The following is a 21,675-nucleotide window of genomic DNA, read 5'->3' as shown; positions in this document are numbered from 1 at the left end:
CTCTGCTTGTGGGAACAGCAGGCTATTTGAAAACTCTCTTTTTTTTTTTTTAATCTGAGACGGGGTCTTGCTCTGTCGCCCAGGCTGGAGTACAGTGGCGCTATCGCAGCTCACTACAACCTCCACCTCCTGGGTTCACGCCATTCTTCTGCCTCAGCCACCGGAGTAGCTGGGACTACAGGCACGTGCCACCACGCCCAGCTAATTTTTTGTATTTTTAGTAGAGACGGGGTTTCACTGTGTTAGCCAGGATGGTCTTGATCTCCTGACCTCGTGATCCACCCCCCTTGGCCTCCCAAAGTGCTGGGATTACAGGCATGAGCCACCGCGCCCGGCCTCCCAGAGTGCTGGGATCACAGGCGTGAGCCGCCGCGCCCGGCCTCCCACGGTGCTGGGATCACAGGCGTGAGCCGCCACGCCCGGCCTCCCACGGTGCTGGGATCACAGGCGTGAGCCGCCGTGCCCGGCCTCCCACGGTGCTGGGATCACAGGCGTGAGCCGCCGTGCCCGGCCTCCCACGGTGCTGGGATCACAGGCGTGAGCCGCCGCTCCTGGCCTCCCACGGTGCTGGGATCACAGGCGTGAGCTGCTGCGCCCGGCCTCCCACGGTGCTGGGATCACAGGCGTGAGCCGCCGCGCCCGGCCGCAGATTTGCTTTCTTCTTCTGTTTACTCTCATGCACTTAACTCTTATTTTTTTTTCTGGAGCTGTTTGACAATGAATGAGTTGCAGATGTGATGCCCTTTACCTTTAAACACTTTGGTGTGTATTTCTTTAAAAGAGGACATTCTCTTACACAGCCATAGCTCAGCTATCAACATCAGGAAATTGATGTTGGGACAGGTAACTTCAGACCTTACTCAGATTGCACCCACAGGCTGGGCACGGGGGCTGACACCTATAATCCCAGCACTTTGGGAGGCCGAGACGGCAGATCGCTTGAGCTCAGGAGTTTGAAACCAGCCCGGGCAACATGACAGAACACCGTCTTTACAGAAACAAAAGCCAGGCATGGTGGTGCACGCTTGTAGTCCTAGCTACTCAGGAGGCTGAGGTGGGAGGATCACCTGAGCTCAGGAGTTCGAGGCCATAGTGAGCTGTGATTGTGCCACTGCACTCCAGCCTGAGTGACAGCAAGACCCAGTCTCACCTGTTGTCTCTGCGTCCTTTTATTTTATTTATTTATTTATTTTTTTGAGACGGAGTCTTGCTCTGTCGCCCAGGCTGGAGTGCAGTGGTGCAATCTCGGCTCACTGCAAGCTCCGCCTCCCGGGTTCACGTCATTCTCCTGCCTCAGCCTCTCTGAGTAGCTGGGACTACAGGTGCCCGCCACCACGCCCGGCTAATTTTTTTTGTATTTTTAGTAGAGACGGGGTTTCACCGTGGTCTCGATCTCCTGACCTTGTGGTCCGCCCGCCTCGGCCTCCCAAAGTGCTGGGATTATAGGCGTGAGCCACCGCGCCTGGCCAATTTTTATATTTTTTATAGAGATGAGGTTTCGCCATGTTGGCCAGGCTGGTCTCAAACTCCTGACCTCAGGCCATCCACCTGCCTCAGCCTCCCAAAGTGCTGGGATTACAGATGTGAGCCACCGCTCCTGGCCTGTTTTTCTCTTATTATTTTGTCATCTCTTTCACATACACTGGAGTAAGCACAGCTGTTTTTCAAAGTGCTCTTGATGCTGGAGTAAGGACAGTGTTTTCTGTGCCCAGAAGTGTGCTATGGTGCTGCTTCCCTCCCGGACACCAGGGCCCTGGGCACAGCATCACTTGATCCTGTGGGTGTTCAGGCCACTCTTGGGTTGCTCGTGAAGGTCCGAGGAGGCGATGGAGAGTCTGAAATGCTTTGTCACCAACCCTCAGGACTTGGATCAGAAATCACAGAGAGGGGCATAGACCAGAGTGCTCTATCCAGGGCCTGACCCTCACTGGCATCCTCCCTGACCTGTCAGATGCTCCTGGTCAGGACACAGTGCCTGAGGCAGGGCCCTTGCTGGTTTCTGTGCTGGTTGAGTCAGACTGAAGCCATGTGACTTGGGAGGCATCAGGTCTGAGTGAAGAAATCTCAGTGACATCCCCACTCCTTTTCTTTCTCCTTACCCGTTTTCATGCTGGGAGTCCTTAACACTGGGAGGCTCACTGTTGTCCCTTCCTCTCGTAGAAGGCAGCTGTTCCTCTGGGAAGTGTTCTTCGGTGCCCCTGTGTGGGGACTTGGACAGCTTTGAGCTGTCAGTCCAGATCTTCGCCATTGTCATGTTCACAGTTGCAAAACTTTGTTCCTGACCCAATTCCTGGTGGCCTCTCACTTACCTTCAGCAACAAACTCCTTCTTGGTACAGGAATCCTTTCAGTGGCCGGGCGCGGTGGCTCATGCCTGGAATCCCAGCACTTTTAGGAGGCCGAGGTGGGTGGATCACTTGAGGTCAGGAGTTCGAGACCAGCCTGGCCAACATGGTGAAACCTCGTCTCTACTAAAAATACAGAAATTAGCCGGGTGTGGTGGCAGGCGCTTGTAATCCCAGCTACTTGGGAGGCTGAGGCAGGAGAACTGCTTGAACCTGGGAAGGTGGAGGTTTCAGGGAGCCGAGATCGCACCACTGCACTCCAGCCTGGGTGACAAAGCGAGACTCTGTCTTAAAAAAAAAAAAATCCTTTCAGCATCTGTAGGGCGCAGAGGACGGTGACTTGTCCCTGTGTGAGGCTGAGTGGGAAATGTCTGAACCCGGCCCAGTGAGTCTCCAGGTGACATGATCGCCAGTCAGACGAACCCCCAGAGGCTTTAGCGCTGCAAATGGTAACTGGCTTCTTTGTTTTCTTTTGTTGTTGATGCTAACCAAGAGATAAAATCATTCTTGAGTATAGGGAAAAAAAAGCCTGAAGAAAATAGAACTGTGTTTACTGTAGTTCTGTTGGAGTGGTTGGGTTTTTTCTCTTTGTATTCACTTGTCTTTTACAGGTTTCTAATGAATGTAACTTTTTATCATGGTAAATATATACTATACCTAATTTTTTTTTTTTTTTTTGAGACAAGGTCTCTCTCTGTCGCCCAGGCTGGAGTGCAATGGCACAATCTTGGCACACTGCAACCTCCGCCTCCTGGGTTCAAGCAATTTTCATGCCTCAGCCTCCCAAGTAGCTGGGATTATAGGCATGCACCACCATGCCTAGCTAGTTTTTGTATTTTTAGTAGAGACAGGGTTTTACCATGTTGGTCAAGCTGATCTCGAACTCCTGACCTCAGGTGATCCACCTGGCTTGGCCTCCTAGGGTGCTGGGATTACAGGCGTGAGCCACCGCCATGGCCACTACACCTGATTTTTAAAAAAGAAACCAATATGTTTGATCTGCAGTTACAGCATGTGTGTGTATGTGCACACGTACATATGCCTGGGCCACAGCCCCGTGTGTGTGTGCACGTGCATGTGCATAGGGCTCGGCCACAGCCCCATATCTGTGTGTGCGTGTGTGCGTGCACATATGCATATGCCTCGGCCACAGCCCCGTGTGTGTGTGTGTGAATGTATGCATATGCCTCAGCCACAGCCGTCTGTGTGTGCGTGTGTGTGCACATATGCATATGCCTCTGCTACAGCCCCACGCGTGTGTGCACGTGTGCCTATGCCTCAGCCACAGCCCTGTGTCTGCGTGTGTGTGCGTGCACGTATGCATATGCCTCGGCCACAGCCCCGTGTGTGTGTGTGCGTGTGTGTGCGTGCACGTATGCATATGCCTCGGCCACAGCCCCGTGTGTGTGTGTGTGCGTGTGTGCGTGCACGTATGCATATGCCTCGGCCACAGCCCTGTGTGTGTGTGTGTGTGTGTGACTGTGCACACCTCCATCACCTGCAGCTAGTGACTTGCGCACCTCTCGCAGGCCAAGGAAGCAGCAGGCAGCCCCATGTGCCCCTTTTTCAGTGTTCTTGTTTCTCGTCCTCATCCTTAGGCTTGTCTCTTTCATGTACACTGGAGTAAGCACAGCTGTTTTTCAAAGTGCTTGTAATGCTGGAGTAAGAACTACAGTGTTTTCTGTGCCCAGAAGTAGGTTTCCCAGTCCTGGATTGTGGTTCTACTTTCTTTCTGGGGGAGAGGACAGAGTGTGACTCTGCCGCCCAGCCTAGAGTGCAGTGGTGTGATCTCGGCTCACTGCAACCTTTGCCTTCTGGGTTCAAGCGAATCTCCTGCCTCAGACTGCCGAATAGCCGGGATTACAGGCGCATGCCACTGCGTCTGGTTAATTTTTGTATTTTTAGTAGAGATAGGGTTTCACCATGTAGGTTAGACTGGTCTCAAACTCCTGACTTCAGATGATCCACCTGCCTTGGCCTCCCAAAGTGCTGGGATTACAGGCGTGAGCCACCGCAATTGGCCTGGATTGTGGTTCTAACTAGATAAAACCCTGTGGTACACCTTCTAGCAGATGTCATCTTTGAGAATAGTATGAGGCTGGGGAGGGCATCATGCCACTTGTTCTGTGTCCAGTGCTGGGCTGCCCATTCTCATGTCTGTCTCTCTGCTCTAGTGTGTAGCCCACAATGCCCTGGAGTGTGCACGAGCCATCTACGCCTACGCCCTGCAGGTGTTCCCCAGCAAGAAGAGTGTGTGGCTGCGTGCCGCGTACTTCGAGAAGAACCATGGCACTCGGTATGTAGTGGGACCCGCCTGCCCCAGGGCGCTAATGAAACCTTCAGCTCCATTTGTGTAGCCCTGAATTTAAAACTCTCATGTCTGCTCATCCAGTCTTGTGCCCATTTGAGGTCTGGCCCTCTGGTCGTGATGAAGGATTTTATGGCACTTGGGACTTTGCAACTGGACCCATCTTTATAGCCCCTTCTGGGACAGCGATAATACTGCTTTCTAGTTGAGGTACCAAGGAACCCAGGGGGCCCGTCCCGCTAGGTGTCCTGTAGCCTGAGGAGTGGCCTGGGTGTAGACTCGAGGCTGGAGCCCGCGTGGCCCACGGCCGAGCACTGGCCCACGGCCGAGCACTGGCTGCAGCGGTGGGTGGGGCAGCATCTGGGCTCAGGCAGGCATGTTTTCCATTTCAGCTTGCTGGCTTTGGGTTTTGACTGATTTTTGTGCTCAGAGGAGATCCTTGACAATTTTATTTAACTGTACTCTTTAATTGAAAACATCTTTCAGGTTTGCTTTATTGGCTGTAAATGCTGATTAAATTTGGCGTTGCAGTTTATTGTTTTAAATGGGTAGCTCTCAAGGGCATTGGGCTCGTGTCCCCACGCACCCTCTGTCCGTCCTCTCCCAGGTCCTCGGGTGATGCTCCCTGTACCAGGTGAGGACTGGCCCTGCTGGTTTCACTGGGGCCACAGCTGAGAATGTTGAGCCGTTGTCTCTTTCCTTTTCTGGTGTGATTTAATCTCAACCTCTTCAGGACGTCTTTCCATGTGTCCTCCTGAAGTCCTGGCCCCCTCCCCATGCCCACCAGCTGGTCTGGTGTTTCGGAGTGATCTCCTCTGGGGACGTTTTGGAATGGCTCTCATGGTGGCCCTCTGTAGAAGGTCACCTGGGGCAGTTTGAGTGAAGAACAGGGCAGTGCCAGGTGTAGGCTGAGGTCTCTCGGCCCGTGACCTGAATATGAACTGCTGCCCTTGACCCCTGGGCACAGTGGGCAGTGCCCTACGGCTGCCCTGCCTTCTCCCCAGTGCACGCTCGCAGGGATGAGCTTGCAGGGATGAGGGGAGGCAGCAGTGCTGGGGAGCTGGTCCTCTGGAGAGCACGGTTGCTTTGCTGGCCCTTGCTCCACACAGTGTGATTGTGTGTGGTCACTTTGTCTTGCTGTCGCACTCACTGAGGCCCAAAGGGGTCATTGATGTGACTGAGGGTGGTGGGCCACGTGAGAGTCCAGGAGCGTCAGACCTGATGCCCAAGGCTGGCAGTTTTGCCCAATAGTGACCTGAAAACACTTTCTTCCTATGAGATAATTCTTTTGGATGCCAGGAGAGTCAACCTGGGATCATAATCTTTATCAGTGGGTCCGGGGTGTGCTTGTGCTCTGTGGTTCGAGATGAAAAGGCCTCCCCTGTCACAGACTGAAGTTACTGCTGCTTCCAGGACACATGGCTGTAAAAGGCTCTCTTGTGAAGTTCGTCTCTCCAGCTCTGCTATTTAAACAATGCATTGCTTTGTAGAACCCTCTTCAGTAGTTGATTTTAGAACCTTTATGGAGAGGAAAGATTTCCCCACACTCTCCCCATCGTAAAATCTGGTCAATCATTTATAGCATCGAACTTTGGAGCAGTAACTGTCTTTCTGGCACGCCCACGCCATGGCTGAGTGTGGTGTGTGTTCTGGTTTATGGCCCTGACTCTGGTGACCGTGGCCTCTATCTTGCAGGGAGTCCCTGGAAGCACTCCTGCAGAGGGCTGTGGCCCACTGCCCCAAAGCGGAGGTGCTGTGGCTCATGGGCGCCAAGTCCAAGTGGCTGGCAGGGGATGTGCCCGCAGCAAGGAGCATCCTGGCCCTGGCCTTCCAGGTGGGTGAGGGTCGCCTGTGCGGTGAGGGGCCCGTGCACACAGGACCTGACCTGGGGCCTGACTGGGGCCTGAAAATCTCCCACATACAACGTGGCACGTGTTGTGGTTGGGGTGCACTGGAGTCCAGGGGCTGCTCCACAGGAGCAGGGGCCGTGAAGGGGCCCGAGAGCAGGAAAGCAGCCCACGTGGCAGATCCTTCCCTCTCGGTCCCCCCACTCACTGTGACCACAGGTAAATGTTTCAGAACATGGAGCACGGGGTCACACGGGCTGAGGGCGCCCTTATGTGAATGGACGCATTCAGACAGCCTCACTGAGCCAGGCCTGAGGGTGCCTGGTTGTCACGAGGGGAGCGCGTGTGTTTTTTTAAGTACGTTGTCTTTATTTTCACATATAACACCCTAATACTTTATGACACACTTTTTAATAAGCTATAGAATGCTATATAAAAGTCTGTTACTGTAGCTCAGGCTATCATAGAGTGTGCCCTTCTTTGAGCAAATACCATGAGAGGGGACTGGCCTGGGTTTAACCTTTTGCTCTCAGCTGCCTGTTTGAGATGGCATCACTCCTGTGAGTAACTGCAGCGTCCCCTCCACCTGCCCGCTCTCTGCCTGTCAGGTGGCTTTCCTTCCACCCACTCTCTTAGGCGGCTGTGCTGATTAGGATGCATTCAGACAGCCCTGGGCACCAGCCCTGGGGAGGCTTTGAGGGCAGAGCCTGCGTGTCCACTGGGCTCTGGGCTGTGTGAGCCTCCTTGGCATGTGGACACCTTCTCCCCATGCCAGTGGCACCCTGGGAGTCCTCTCTCCTGCCCATGTGAGCTCATGAGGACAGGACAGCTGGCTTCCTTTCATCAAGCTCAAGGGAAAGAGCGAGGTTGCGTGTGGTGAGTCTGCCAGTATAGGATGTGAGTGACCCATTCAGGGGCTTTGAGAGGGTGTGGGTGGATCCTGGATATGATGGCCCTGCACCCACCCCCATTATTGCTCGAGTGTTTTGGCGGCCTCCTCGCTGTCCTCACTGTACCAGAGTGAACATGGGCCTGTGTGTTTCCAGGTGAGTCCAGATTCTTGCACTGGAGTCTGCTCTGTCATCTCCCTGGGAAGGGCTTGGACCAGACTAATCCTGCAGCAGAGCAAGGCCTGGCTCGGTTCCTGCCTGCCTGCTTTTGATTAAGTGTGATCATGCGCTGGTCCCTGTGTTCTGACCCCTCTTGACGCTGCTGTACTTGCCCTCCAGGCCAACCCCAACAGTGAGGAGATATGGCTGGCAGCCGTGAAGCTGGAGTCCGAGAATGATGAGTACGAGCGGGCCCGGAGGCTGCTGGCCAAGGCGCGGAGCAGTGCCCCCACCGCCCGGGTATGCAGTGACAGGCAGGGCTGGGCCATCTGGGCTGCATGGTGTGCACACGCGGGCCCCACGCCTGGCTTGGGTGGTGATGGGAGTGAGATGACGGCAGGCGGACGAGACCACAGCACACTCATCTTTGTGATGTGACTTTAAAACATTCATATGGCTGGGCTTGGTGGCTTATGCCTGTAATCTCAACACTTTGGGAGGCCAAGGCGGACGGATCACCTGAGGGTGGGAGTTTGAGACCAGCTCGACCAACATGGAGAAACCGTCTCTACTAAAAATACAAAATTAGCCGGGCGTGGTGGTGCATGCCTGTAATCCCAGCTACTCAGGAGGCTGAGGCAGGAGAATCGCTTGAACCCGGGGGCAGAGTTTGCGGTGAGCCGAGATCACACCATTACGCTCCAGCCTGGGCAGCAAGAGGGAAACTGTCTCAACAACAACAACAAAGTTCATACGGCTGGGTGCGGTGGCTCACACCTGTAATCCCAGCACTTTGGGAGGCCAAGGCAGGTAGATCACGAGATCAGGAGTTTGACACCAGCCTGACCAACTCTGCTAAAAATACAAAATTAGATGGGTGTGGTGGCGCGCGCCTGTAGTTCCAGCTACTTGGGAGGCTGAGGCAGGAGAACTGCTTGAACCTGGGAGGTGGAGCTTGCAGTGAGCCGAGATCGCGCCACTACACTCCAGCCTGGGTGACAGAGCGAGACTCTATCTCAAAAAAACAAAACAAAACATATATTTATCCCCACCTTTTGTGTACACAAACAGGCTATGAAAAGCTTACAGAAGTACACACAATACTGCAGGTAACAGTGTTAAGGATGAGCGTACCATGAAGTACGTACCCTGGAGCCAGTGCCCTGCATGACAGTGCATGTCTGCCCCACAGGTGTTCATGAAGTCTGTGAAGCTGGAGTGGGTGCAAGACAACATCAGGGCAGCCCAGGATCTGTGCGAGGAGGCCCTGCGGCACTATGAGGACTTCCCCAAGCTGTGGATGATGAAGGGGCAGATCGAGGAGCAGAAGGAGATGATGGAGAGGGCGCGGGAAGCCTATAACCAGGGGGTACGTCTCTGCCTGCACCCTGGGGCTGCAGCTGACCCGGCATTCACAAAACTCAGCCCCCTGGTGCAGGGTCGTTGCCCTTCACCTCTGAGGAGATGTGGAGGGCTGGGGTTACAGCTGATGCAGCTGCAGACTCAGGACCCAAACCCTGGTCCCCTCACTGAGTTCTGTGCTTTTCCTTATATGAAGCTGCACACACTGCTCAGAAGTGCAGAGTGTGGCACACCTAAAGTAAAGGCTGGTGCATACAGACCTGTGTACACAGGTCCACAGCACCACTGCACACCTGTAAACCCACAAATGCAGAGTGTGGCACACCTGCAGTAAAGGCAGGTACATACAGACCTGTGTACACAGGTCCACAGCACCACCGCACACCTGTAAACCCACAAATGCAGAGTGTGAGGGGTGTTTTTCCATGGACATGGCAGCCCTGAGGCACTTGCTCACCCACTGCAGATGAGAAGCTGGGCATGGCTGTGTCCCAGTTCTTCATAGACACCACCTGAGCTGTTCTCTTACTTGTTGGTTGCAGTTGAAGAAGTGTCCCCACTCCACACCCCTGTGGCTTTTGCTGTCTCGGCTGGAGGAGAAGATTGGGCAGCTTACTCGGGCACGGGCCATTTTGGAAAAGTCTCGTCTGAAGAACCCAAAGAACCCTGGGCTGTGGTGAGTCCTGGTGGGGGCAGCCCGGCCTCTGGGCACAGCTTTCCCATCAGGTGGGCCGCCCTCACCCAGCTGCTTGTGTGGAGTCACTTGTGCAGTGCTTCCAGGCTCAGGGGCTTGGGGGGCGGTAGGTGCTGGCCATGAGAAATCACGGTCCCTGCCTTGGGAGAGTTCAGCCTAGATACTGTGACAGGCTGTAATGGTTTGATGCAGTTTAATTTGTGTTCTGATGGAGGGTGCCTGGGAGAGGGAGGGGTTAATGATGGCTGGGATGAGGGAAGGATGGACCCTGGAGAGCCAGCTCCACAGAGCAGGTGGCGTGGAGGGCCCTGGAGGTGGGCAGGAGTCTGCTAGGTGCAGGCTCTGTTCATGGAGGTGCTGCGTCCAGCTCAGGATGACAGGGCTGGAGCACTGCATGGGCACTGCCGCAGACAGGCAGCTCCTGGGTGCCTTGTGCGGCCCTGGCTCTCCCAGGCTGGTCTTGCTTGTTCTGGATGCCTTCACCTGCACCTGGACAGCGTCAGGATCTGAGGTCTTGCCTTGGGGTGGTTGCCAGTGGGGCTGGCAGGGATGTGGGCACCAGTGCCTTGCTTCTGTGGTGGATGAGCTCTGCTGTGCAGGGAATGGAGTTTTTGCTGCTGTGACTGTGGAGAGCCCTTCAGACAAGGCTTCCCAGAAGCTACCAGAATATGTGCTGTTGGTAGACGGCTGTGGGACCTCCTCCAACCTGTCTCCTCAGGTTGGAGTCCGTGCGGCTGGAGTACCGTGCAGGGCTGAAGAACATCGCAAATACGCTCATGGCCAAGGCGCTGCAGGAGTGCCCTAACTCCGGTAAGGGGGTGCCCTGACTCCGGACTCCGGTAAGGGGGTGCCCTGACTCCGGTAAGGGGGTGCCCTGACTCCGGACTCCGGTAAGGGGGTGCCCTGACTCCGGTAAGGGGTGCCCTGACTCCGGTAAGGGGGTGCCCTGACTCCGGACTCTGGTAAGGGGGTGCCCTGACTCCGGACTCCGGTAAGGGGGTGCCCTGACTCCAGTAAGGGGTGCCCTGACTCCGGTAAGGGGGTGCCCTGACTCCAGACTCCGGTAAGGGGGTGCCCTGACTCCGGACTCCAGTAAGGGGGTGCCCTGACTCCGGTAAGGGGGTGCTCTGACTCCGGTAAGGGGTGCCCTGACTCCGGTAAGGGGGTGCTTCCTGGCTTCCCAGACTCAGCAGGGCTGGCGCTTCCTGAGGGAGTGGGGGCTCAGGCTTCAGATGGACTTTATTAAAATGTGTTGTTTGTGTGAATCAGTCAAAAGTTTCAGCTATACTTGGCCATTAAGACATTTTAATGAAATTCTTGGCCTCAAAATGGGAGAATTTGATTTCGTGTTCTGAAGTGTTATCATTTCTTTTTCTTTTAAAATTTAAAAGAAATTGGCCAGGTGTAGTGGCTCATGCCTGTAATCTCAGCACTTTGAGAGACTGAGGCAGGAGGATCACTTGAGTCCAGGAGTCCATCGCTTGAGACCAGCCTGGGCAACATGGCGAAACCCTGTCTCTACAAAAAATACAAAAATTAGCCAGGCACAGTGGCGTGTGCCTGTGGTCCCAGCTACTTGGGAGACTGAGGCACGAGAATCACTCGAACCTGGGAAACAGAGGTTGCGGTGAGCCAAGATCACGCCACTGCCCTCCAGCCTGGGCAACAGGAGTGAAACCCTGTCTCAAAAAATAAATAAATAGGTCAAGAGGGGTGGCTCACGCCTGTAATCCCAGCACTTTGGGAGGCTGAGGTGGGCGGATCACCTGAGGTCAGGAGTTCGAGACCAGCCTGGCCAACATGGTGAAACCGTCTCTACTAAAATACAAAAATGAGCTGGGTATGGTGGCGTGCGCCTGTAATCCCAGCTACTCGGGAGGCTGAGGCAGGAGAATTGCTTGAGCCCGGGAGTGGGAGGTTGCAGTAAGCCGAGATTGCACCATTGCACTCCAGCCTGAACGACAGAGTGAGACTCTGCAGCGTGTCTCCTCTGTGCCCTCAGGGCTGCCATGGTTTTGGGTGGGCCAGAGCGCTCATCCTTTGTGGTTCTCCTTGCACAAGTTCTGCGAGCCGTGTGTGGGAGGCCCCTGTCGTGGTCTGAGGACATCCCGGGTTACAATCTGTAGGCTGGGCACCTTTCCAGAACTGGAGGCTGGAGTGCAGATCTTTGTTCTTTGTTTCTAAATTGTAGGTATCCTGTGGTCTGAGGCCATCTTCCTCGAGGCGAGGCCCCAGAGGAGGACCAAGAGCGTGGATGCCCTGAAGAAGTGTGAGCATGACCCCCACGTGCTCCTGGCCGTGGCCAAGTGAGTGGGGCCCCCACAGGATTGCTGAATCTCGGGGTCCTAATGGGCTCTTTTTCCAGAGTCTGTCTGCCTCTCCCTGGTCATTGTAAAGATGCCCGGCAGCAGGGTGGGCTCCGTGATCCTTGGCTGCCATCGCTCCTGCTGTGGTCTGGGGCAGGCGCCTCTCCTGGCAGAGACAAACCTGAGGGTGCTGTGGTCAGAGACTCACCGGGGACGCATGTGATTCACACTGGTGCGCTGGTTGCTGGGTCAGAGACTCACCGGGGACGTGACTCTGGAACCTCGCAGGCAGCAGAGCATGCAGACTCTAGGCACATGTGGGCAAAGGCCTGCCAGGTGTGGGGCACAGCAGGGAGTTCGGGGCCATCCCCGACCCACAGGGTCCCTGTTTCCTTCTAGAAAGAGGATGACAGTCTGAGAAGGAGCTGGGCCTGAGTGGGTCAGGAGGCTGGGAAGTGACCATGTGGGGGTGAAGGGAGTTGTTGGAGGAACCCTGGGTTCCTGAGGCTGCAGCTCAGGACGTGGGCTCACCTGGCAGAGGTGGCGTGCCTGGCCCCAGGAGCTCTCGTGTGCTGGCTTCCCCTCCACCTGCCCCGCCATGGGTCATGCAGAGACAACAGCCTTCCTAGTGCTGGCTCTTGGTTCTCTCCATCCCTTCTCCCCAGCACTGCTGGGAGTGGTGCTTGGTCTCCAGAGGTCTGGGTGCCGCCCCTGCAGGCTTGCCTGTAGGGCACCTCCTCTCCCCTGCCCGCAGGTCCCCGACAGATGAGAGAGGCTCCCCACAGAGAGGCTTGTGTCTGCCTGGTGCTCCCTTGGTCCTGCCCTGTGCGTCCACCTCCCAGAGTGACTTCTGGATGGCACTCTGATAGTGCAGCCATAAAACCTTATAAAAGGCTTTGCTAAAGTAAATAAGTCACTCCTTGCTATTCCCAAGCCAGTGTTTTGTGTGTCTGCTATCTGGGTTTGTGCTCTTTAAATCACAGTTTATCTAACACCAGGCAATTAAGAATACCACAAGGCTTAAAAAACAATCAGGTTATCAGAGTGTGAAATTATTCCGTTTGGCAACTGAGACGAACCCGAACAGCTGCCTGGAGTGGAGGATTCCTTGTGTTGTCTCTTGACTGTGGTGCCTCTGGCTCCAGGGGGAGGTGACCCTGAGGAGAGGGTGGCAGCAACGCAGAGTCCCGGGCCTGCCAGCATGCTCAGCAGCCAGCGCCCGCCATCCTTTCTCCAGCAGTGGGTGGGGGTGCCATGCACACCCTCACCTGGCCCCTAACAGTCAGCGTGGACCTCTTCAGGCCTGGTTTTCAGGTGTCCGTGTGTCTGGCAGGCACGGTGGTGTGACCCCTGTGGCCTGAGGGCTGTGGGCTGCAGGCCTAGGCCCTGGTGCTGCCCGGAGCCCACCTTCTCAGTGTTCACTGGGGTTGCTGCTGGAGGCCGGGTGGAGCAAGATGATCCCAGCAGGTGTCTCATTGAGGAGCAGAAACTGCATAACTTTCCCTCATCAAAGTTGCAACTTAATTTCGTGTCAGGTTTAGTTTCATCTCCTTGTATTTGACCTTAATTTTACGGAGTTGGAAGATCTTTCCCTGCGTGTGAACTTTTTAAGAAACAATTTGGGACAGGTGCGGTGGCTCATGCCTATAATACCAGCACTGGGAGGCTGAGGCAGGTGGATCACGAGGTCAGGAGTTTGAGACCACCCTGACCAACACAGTGAAACCCCGTCTCTACTAAAAATACAAAAATTAGCCAAGCGTGGTGGCGCATGCCTGTAATCCCAGCACTTTGGGAGGCCAAGGTGGGTGGATCACAAGGTCAGGAGTTCGAGACCAGCCTGGCCAGGATGGTGAAACCCCGTCTCTACTAAAAATACAAAAATTAGCCAAGCGTGGTGGCGCATGCCTGTAATCCCAGCTACTCAGGAGGCTGAGGCAGGAGAATGGCGTGAACCCGGGAGGTGGAGCTCGCAGTGAGCCGAAATCACACCACTGCACTCCAGCCTGGGCGACAGAGCAAGACTCTGTCTCAAAGAAAAAAAAAAAAAAAGAAACAATTTGGTTAGACCCGAGAAGAGCAGCTTCAAGTTAATGATCTGGAGTAATTTCTGGATGAGCCCAGGCCCTGCTTCTCGGGACTTCTTGAAGGGAGCACCAGGGCTGTGGGTCAGGGATGAAGCTGATAGCCCTGAAGCCATTCCCCTGCCCCAGAACACCGTCCTGCAGCCACTCACTCTGGGTTCACGTCCTTCTTCCGGAACAGGCTGTTTTGGAGTCAGCGGAAGATCACCAAGGCCAGGGAGTGGTTCCACCGTACTGTGAAGATTGACTCGGACCTGGGGGATGCCTGGGCCTTCTTCTACAAGTTTGAGCTGCAGCATGGCACTGAGGTGAGGCCCCTCGACAGACCGCTGCTCAGTGCCTTCTGGGACTGTGGCGCGGAGTTCCGCCAGCCCTGGGGGCTCTAGGAGGTGGCCACGGCCAGCGTGACTATGCCTGGGGTCGGGAGGATGGACCGGGTGTGTGGGGCACGGAATCCTTGACACCTCCCCACGAGGCAGTCTCTTCCTCCACATCCGTTTTCTGCTTATAGCCTCACAGCTCCACACCCTGGAATTGGGGCGCCCTGTCCATTAGAGTGGCCTATCTGCTGGCGTATTTTAATGAGTTATTTGCTGGCTGGGGCCTGGGTTCACTTTAGGAATGGGAATGGAGTTGGCCTTTTTCTTGGGCCTGAGCCTGGATGTGGCTTTCTAGGAGAGCCTGGACCACAGCCCCTCTGCTCCCACCCGCCCCCCTAGAGCCAGGCATTGTCAGAGCTGTGCTGGAGGCAGTCAGGCTGTCCTGGTCCTCCCTGGAAAGTGTTGCCAGCCCATGTGAACCCTAACTCCTTGTTTGGAGAAGGCAGATGTGAGCACTCGTGTGAGGCACAGACATGGGGAGCCTGGCTCAGTTCCTCATCTGTGTGCTGAGGCTGGTGGGGTCCATGCTTCTCAGGAGGTGGGGCTCCTTTGAGGAACACACCTGAAAGAGCCTTGCCTTCTGGTGCAGGGCCTGTGCCCTCTCGCCCACCAGTTGGGGTTGGTGCTGCCAGAGCCAGGTCTGCAGGGGGCAGGCGAGAAGCAGGCGAGGTCCGGGGAGTAGCATGGAGGACCCCTGCCTGACATGCCCTGTGGTCCCCCCAGGAGCAGCAGGAGGAGGTGAGGAAGCGCTGTGAGAGTGCAGAGCCTCGGCATGGGGAGCTGTGGTGCGCCGTGTCCAAGGACATTGCCAACTGGCAGAAGAAGATCGGGGACATCCTTAGGCTGGTGGCCGGCCGCATCAAGAACACCTTCTGATTGACCAGTCGCTGTGGCCGGTCTCCGTGGGGCAGGGCTGGGCCGCATGTGGAAGGGCTCTGAGCTGTGTCCTCCTTCATTAAAAGTTTTTATGTCTCGTGTCAGAACAGGCAGCCTGCTGGTTTTCTCTGGGGCCCTTCCCTGGCTCCTGCTTCTGCTGCCCCAGTCTGGCCTGTCCTGGCCTGTCCCACGCTGTCCTGGGGTGGCTGTGATTGCCCTTGCTTGGACAGAAGCCTCTTGCAGACAGCCGGTGTCTCACAGAGGAGGCACTGTGGAGGTGCCCGGGTTCCCCAAGACTGTGGAGAAGATGGTGGGGGTGCAGATGTTCTGGCCGAAAGCCCTGTGTGAGGACAGCTGGAGACAGTGGGGACCGAGCTGCATGTGGGACACAGGTGCTTGCAGGAGCCTGGCAGCTGCCTGCAAGGGTCTTGGTCAGGGGACAGCTGGGGCCTCCCTGGGGTCTGAGTGCAAACAGGAGAACTCAGCTCTGCTCAAGGCCTCTCCACACAGCCTCCTGGGCCCCTCAGGCACGTGCTGAGTGACAGTGTCACCAGTAAGAGGTGTTCTTCGTTTTGGAGGTGAGTTTTATTTATTTATTTTTGAGACAGAGTCTTGCTCTGTCGCCCAGGCTGGAGTGCAGTGGCGTGATCTCGGCTCACTGCAACCTCTGCCTCCTGGGTTCAAGCAATTCTCCTGTCTCAGCCTCCCGAGTAGCTGGGACTACAGGCGCCCACTGCCAAACTCCTGACCTCAGGAGATCCATCTGCCTCAGCTTCCCAAAGTGCTGGGATTGCAGGCGTGAGCCACCGCACCCGGCCGTGAGTTTATTTTTGCTAATTTATCATTCGCAGTTTAACCCTAAAGCCCTTGTAATGGTTCTCATCTCTAGGTTGAACGTTGATCACCTGAGAGACTTGGATTCTCTTCAGCCTTAGCTGTGTAAGGATAAAGGACATCCTCAGGCCTGGGATCATGTGTGTGCATTCAGTTGGGAGCCAGCTGGCTCTTGTGTAGGCCGGAGCTAGAGACATCTGGCTGGAGGTCACGGCTGGCGCAGAGGGTGTGGGTGGACAGTCACTCAGGCCTGCGGAGGAGGACGAGGGTGCTGTCACGTGGGCCGAGAAGGCTGCTGGAGAGCAGCTGTCCCTGGATGTTCCTTGTGAGAGGGGAGCCCTGGAGGGTCCCAGCCTGTCTTGTGGTACCAATGGCAGGGCCTGTGGTGGTGGTCAGTCACTGACCCACAGCTCTGCCCACCTGCACATGGGGCCTGTGCTAGGCCTTGTGGTCTGCCTGCCCTGCTCCTGATGAGTGAGAATGGCTGGGGTGGGAGATCCCTGCCTGCACGTGGGGTGGTCCTAGTAGACCAGAATGTGGGTGTGGGTCCCCCTTTCCTGTGGTTCTGGGGACCTTGAGGACATGGTCAATCCCGGGCAAGGGACCTGCCACCCCCGTGTGGGGTCAGGAACTGCTGGTTGGTCTCTGCTCGGCAGGCAACCTGGGGTCCAGCTCAAATTGTTGGAATCTGGAAGTCCTTCCTCTTGCCCCGTCCTGAGGAGCAGCTGCAGGAGCCTCATCAGTGTTTTCACTAAAACTTATGGAGGAGTTTCCTTTGATCTCTCGTGGAGAGATGGAAGCATGAGGGAGCCTTCAAAATTTATTCTGAAGATGAAGAGAGTCCTGCAGCTTTTTGGAGTTTGTAAAGTCAGCCCAGCCCTGTACAGATGTGGAAACTGAGGCCTAGGAAGGAAGCACTTCTCTGACTTCAGAGCTGAACATGGCCAGTGCTTGGTGGGCATTGAGGGGTCACACAGAAAAGAATGTGTCAGGCCATGTTCAGGGGAGACTTCCTGCAGGGCCCTTGGAAAGTTCCAGAGCCCTTACATTGTCCATGTGTGAGTGTCTCCTCTTTCTTGCCTGTGTGGGGTTTTCTCAGATGCTTTGAGTTGGCCAAACCACAGTTGTGCGCCACTTGACGGTAGGGATACGTTCTGAGAAACACCTCGTTAGGCGATGTTGTCTTGCAAATATTAAAGAGTGCATTTACACAAGGCTGGCAGGCACGGCCTCCTGCACCCGCAGGCTGTGTGCCCTGGTGCCAGAGCCTGGGGCTCCTGGGCTGCAGACCTGCACAGCCTGTCACAGCATTTAATCACATCCAAACACAGAAAAGGCAAAAACGTAAAGATGCAGTGTTAGAATCCTAGGGGACTCCTGTCACCTATGTTGTCTGTTCTTGACTATTGTGTGAGTCACTGACTTTTCCCCCTGGGAAACTACCTTGTCTTCAACTGAAATTTTTTCAGCCTGCAAAGATGAGTTGTGCCTCAGAGGTTGCTCTTATTCTGAGGTGTCTCTTCACCACTGCCTGTCAGGCTGCTAACCAGAGTGCCTGCCCCAGACCACAGCAGAAGCGACAGCAGCCAAGGATCGGGGGAGCCCACCCTGCCTGCTCCCAGGTATCTTTACCGCAGGCAGCAGAGTAACAGCCTCAGACTTGACCTCCCCAGCCAGAGACCCCTCAGCCCAGGAGGAGTGAGGCCGGGCCAGCGGCGGGGGCCCAGGAAGCCCCATGTCTTGGGACCTGCTGGGGCATAGGGCCCCCTGGATGTCAGGCTACAGGTCCGGCAGCTGGGGAGGGGATGAGGGCCTCCCGCCAGTTCTGCCCATCAGCCAGATCCCTGAGAGAGGCAGCACTTGCTGACCACGGTCGGCCCCAGTCTCACCTGGCTCCCCTCCCCCACCAGCTGGGCCCTGTACTGCCCCAGCCCACGCAGCGCCTCACCCCTCCTTGACAGAGCAGTATCTCTGGGACTGGCAAGTTAATCCAAGACCCACAGTAGCCCTGGATCCCCTGGGAGAGGTGGCTGCTCAGCTCCAGGGCCAGGTTAATTGAAGTGATAGGGAGTGGGGAGAGGGAGGGGGGCAGGGCTGGGATTGTGTGGCCTCTCCTTCCCTCTCCTGCTCCCTCCCTCAGCTTGGAGGAGCCAACTTCAAAAGCCTCCGCCTGGCCTGCCCCTCTGCAGTCGTCCAGGCAGCCTGTCCAGGGAAGCGGTTGGCTGGCGTTGGACCTGGTGCGGCAGTGCACACCCCATCCGAGGACCCCAGGATCATGTGTGTGGCCTGCCGGCGGGAGTGAGGGAGGGCAAGACCCTGAAAGGCCCATGGTGAGCAGCTGTGGGCCTCCTCTAGGGAGGGGGCTTACTTGGGTGGAGGGGCTGGGGGTACACACAGCTCAGGAGACACTGCTTGTTGCCCTGAGCCCCACCAGGAAATCTCTGGTCGGCTCTGGTCACTGTGTCACTGTGGGTGGCAGTGGGTGCATGTGCCCTGGCTTCTGGTAGTTGGAGGAAGGGGGCTGCTGGGTGCCGGGCCACCCTGTTCTAAGCTGGGCCGAGGCTTGAGCCCGGAAGTGGTACTAACAGGCCAGGTGGGACTCCCAGGGCAGCCAGTCGGCCCCACCTGGGTGGGACACAGCAGGTGCTGGACATCCTTGCAGCTCCAGCTGGCCTGCTCAGGGGTCAGGCTCTGGTTCTCGCTATGACCTCTGACCTAGAGCAGGCAGAGGGGATGACGTGGCAATTCTGAGCCACCAAGTTGGCTGTGGCATGTGTGGTTGGGGGGTCAGGTTTCAGGAAGGGGCCACAGCAAGCCATCTGCTCTTCAGCCATTGCTGCTTTGTGCTCCGAGCAGGAGCTGCCACCCCCCGCCAGGCCCCCAGCTCTATGCGAGGGTTGGGGTGCTGCTTGGTCAGCCTCCCCTGCCAGGGCTGGGAAGCCGAGTCGAGTCCTGTTATCTTGGTCGGGTTCGCATGATTAATTTCCAGCCCTAGATCTGCTGTCTGACTCCATCCTGGGGGCCCAGGGGAAGGTTTGGGGCTGGCCCCTTTTGGGCGGCTGGGAACCTGGGGGCCGTCGGCTGTCTCCTTGACGTTTGGGCTTTATCGCTGCGGGAGCAGGCCCTCCACTTTGGGAGGCCTGTGGCACAGGCTGCCTGGAGGGATGGCGTGGGGCGGCTGGTACAGGCAGAGGGGCCTTTTGCAACTGTTGGGGCTGGATGTGGTGGCTCCTTCCTCCTCTGTAGCTTCTGGGAGTCCCCCCAGCTTTCCCCTTCCAATAGGGTGTGGCTTGGAGCTCTGAGCCCCTGCCCCAGTTGGGTTGGGGGTACAAGGAGTCCCCAGTTCCCACGTCTCTGTGCGCTAACCCAGAGGGTGCCAGTGTGGGAGGTGTGGAGTTGAATGGGCATGGCCATGAGTGAGACAGGCTGTAATGGGACAACTTCCTACTGTACCCCCAAGAGCCTGCAGACCAGCCCCACTCGAGCTGTGCAGGGCCAGGGGGGCCCTGCTCTGTGCGGTCCTGAGGCTGCTCCACGCCTTGCTGGCCCCACTCCTGCCCCCTCTGTCTCCTGCTGGGTTCTTCAGTGCTGGGTTCTTCAGGGCTCAGTGACATCGCCCCCCAGCCCACATCACTCGCCCCTTTCACATCTTTGCAGGGAGCATAGAGCTGTCTGGTTTGCAGACCTATCTGTTGTCTCTCCTGATTTATCCCGCCAGGCCCGTGCCTACAGCCTTTCTTGATTGGTGACATGTCCGTTTCATTCGCTCAGAGACCCCGTGGGGTGGGGCAGGGGGTGGGGCTTCTACGGAAACAAAGTGCAGGTGGGCTGGCTGCCCCCTGTGCTGGGAACACCCCCCACGCCTAACCCCAACCTGCTGTCTCCTCCAGGTACCCCCCAAGCCTGCACTCTGGGCGCTCCTGCTGGCGCTGCTGGGGACCGCGCCAAGCCGCGCCTATTCCCCGGCCTGCAGCGTCCCCGACGTGCTCCGCCACTACCGCGCCATCATCTTCGAGGATCTGCAGGCCGCCGTGAAGTGGGGCGGGGCGGGGGCCGAAAAGACCAGGCCAGGCTCCAGACACTTTCATTTCATACAGAAAAACCTGACTAGACCCGGGAGCTCGGGACGGCGGGGACGGCCTCGGGCCTCCTGTGGCGCCCAGAAGGTATGGAGGAGGCGCCCCTACCCAAGCTCGCTGGCCTGCTCCTCTCTCAGTTTCCCCCCACCCCCACCCCGCCTTCCTCCCTTCCCTCCCCAGGAGCACAGTATCCTCCTGTCCATCTCGTCCCTGGGTCGGACCCTGCGCGGGGCGGTGGCCGGGGGCCGCCGCGGGGCCCTGGAGAGAGCTGCTTGGACCGTGGCTGTGCGCACCGAGGCGGTGATGCGGCGCCACTGCAGGACGCTGCGCCAGGTGTGCGTCCCTGAGTGCACCCGGGGCCAGACCTCCCTTAACCCCCGCAGGGCCGCCGCGCGTCCCGGGGCTCCACGGCCCTAGGCTGAGGTCGGGTTGGGCCGCGCCTCCCTTCCCGGGCCTGGCCGGGCCGGGCCGGGCGCGGGGGCCGTGCGCATTCGCTGACCGCCCTGTCCCCGACAGCGGAGCCGGCGGCCCAAGATGCGCCCTGCCCGGCGTCGCGGCGGCCGAAGGCAGCTCCTGCTGCGCGCCCTGGACGCCGTCGCCACCTGCTGGGAGAAGCTCTTCGCGCTGCGCGCCCCGGCCTCCAGGGGCTCCTAGCGCGGCCCGTCCTGGCCCTGCCTCCAGCGCCCTGCGCCGGGAGGAGAACCAGCGGGGCCGCGGCAGAGCCTGGAGACGCGCCTCGTTTTGTCGACTTGTTGGTGACCTCGGCCCCTCGCCCGACGCAGCCCGCGCTCCCCGGAGGGCCCAGGACTTGGAGAACGGAGCGCGCCTGGCCGCCGCTGGGACTCGGAAGAGGCCCGCCCTCCACGTGCCGAAGGCCTCAATAAACGGAGCTGGCGCTGCGGGTTCGGCACTCCCTTCGCCTGCCTCTCTGTGGGCCTAGGACCGCCCCGGGATCTGCGCTTCAGTGGCGGGGGGCGGTGGAGGGGGAATGCGGGGACCGGCACTTCCTGTGGCACCTGGACGGGGCGGAGCCGCCGCTCCCAGCCTCGGGCAGCAGAGGGCAGGCGCGGGACGCTGGGCGCGCTCCGGCTCCGTCAGCGGCTCCCGGCTGGGCGGAGGGCAGAGCGGGGGACTCCTGGGGCCCCTAAAACGTCACGTATCCGTCCTGCTCCACTTTGGACCGGGGCCGGGGGTGGAAATTGAGGGGAGGGGAAGGCTGGACTTGGTGAATTCGGAGCAAAACAACCGGATAAAGGAAACGGGCCCGAAGGGAAGCGGGAGCTGCAGGCCCTGGCTGTGAGCTTGGCCAGGCTATTTCCTGCTGCCTCCGGAGGGGTGGCCACGGCCCGGGCTCGGAGACTGCCCAGCCCCCTCTGCGGCACTGGTCAGGCTGGGGCCTGCTTTCTGGCCCCTGGAACCCTCCATTTGCTGGGGGACTGTCCCCTGGTTCCCCCACCTGATGCGCAGGTCTGGGAGTCTGTCACCCCCGTCCCTAATCTCGGCCCAAGGAGG

The 21,675-nt window shown here is 57.6% G+C and overlaps 2 protein-coding genes across 8 annotated transcripts in view; both read left to right on the top strand.

The window, feature by feature from the left end:
* The window catches only part of PRPF6 (pre-mRNA processing factor 6), a 50,511-nt gene extending 35,154 nt beyond the window's left edge, over positions 1 to 15,357 (top strand). Inside the window, exons 13-21 of the mRNA XM_055266488.2 lie at positions 4,519 to 4,640; positions 6,348 to 6,486; positions 7,729 to 7,848; positions 8,741 to 8,917; positions 9,453 to 9,586; positions 10,323 to 10,414; positions 11,796 to 11,910; positions 14,176 to 14,302; positions 15,098 to 15,357. Of these exons, the coding sequence (XP_055122463.1) occupies positions 4,519 to 4,640; positions 6,348 to 6,486; positions 7,729 to 7,848; positions 8,741 to 8,917; positions 9,453 to 9,586; positions 10,323 to 10,414; positions 11,796 to 11,910; positions 14,176 to 14,302; positions 15,098 to 15,250 (1,179 nt within the window). The 3' untranslated portion in view covers positions 15,251 to 15,357. The remainder of the gene's footprint in view (positions 1 to 4,518; positions 4,641 to 6,347; positions 6,487 to 7,728; positions 7,849 to 8,740; positions 8,918 to 9,452; positions 9,587 to 10,322; positions 10,415 to 11,795; positions 11,911 to 14,175; positions 14,303 to 15,097) is intronic.
* An 87-nt stretch (positions 15,358 to 15,444) lies between these two features.
* C24H20orf204 (chromosome 24 C20orf204 homolog) lies at positions 15,445 to 21,073 on the top strand. 7 transcript variants are annotated; one of them, XM_063634140.1, is made up of 5 exons: positions 15,445 to 17,706; positions 18,225 to 18,414; positions 19,975 to 20,250; positions 20,344 to 20,496; positions 20,680 to 21,073. In XM_063634140.1, the coding sequence occupies exons 2-5, from the start codon at positions 18,412 to 18,414 to the stop codon at positions 20,815 to 20,817; spliced, it is 570 nt and encodes a 189-aa protein (XP_063490210.1). In that variant the 5' UTR covers positions 15,445 to 17,706; positions 18,225 to 18,411; the 3' UTR covers positions 20,818 to 21,073. The 7 variants fall into 7 exon arrangements, with proteins under 7 accessions (XP_063490210.1, XP_063490211.1, XP_055122475.1 ...); XM_063634141.1 differs by having other exon boundaries at positions 15,445 to 18,134; positions 18,274 to 18,414; XM_055266500.2 differs by having other exon boundaries at positions 15,445 to 18,134.
* The last annotated feature ends 602 nt before the right edge of the window (positions 21,074 to 21,675 follow it).

The sequence above is a fragment of the Symphalangus syndactylus genome, chromosome 24 (genome assembly GCF_028878055.3).
Source record: "Symphalangus syndactylus isolate Jambi chromosome 24, NHGRI_mSymSyn1-v2.1_pri, whole genome shotgun sequence".
Taxonomy (NCBI): Eukaryota; Metazoa; Chordata; class Mammalia; order Primates; family Hylobatidae; genus Symphalangus; species Symphalangus syndactylus.
The sequence above is the reverse complement of the archived record's forward strand: the minus strand, read 5'-3'. Positions and strand labels throughout refer to the sequence as shown.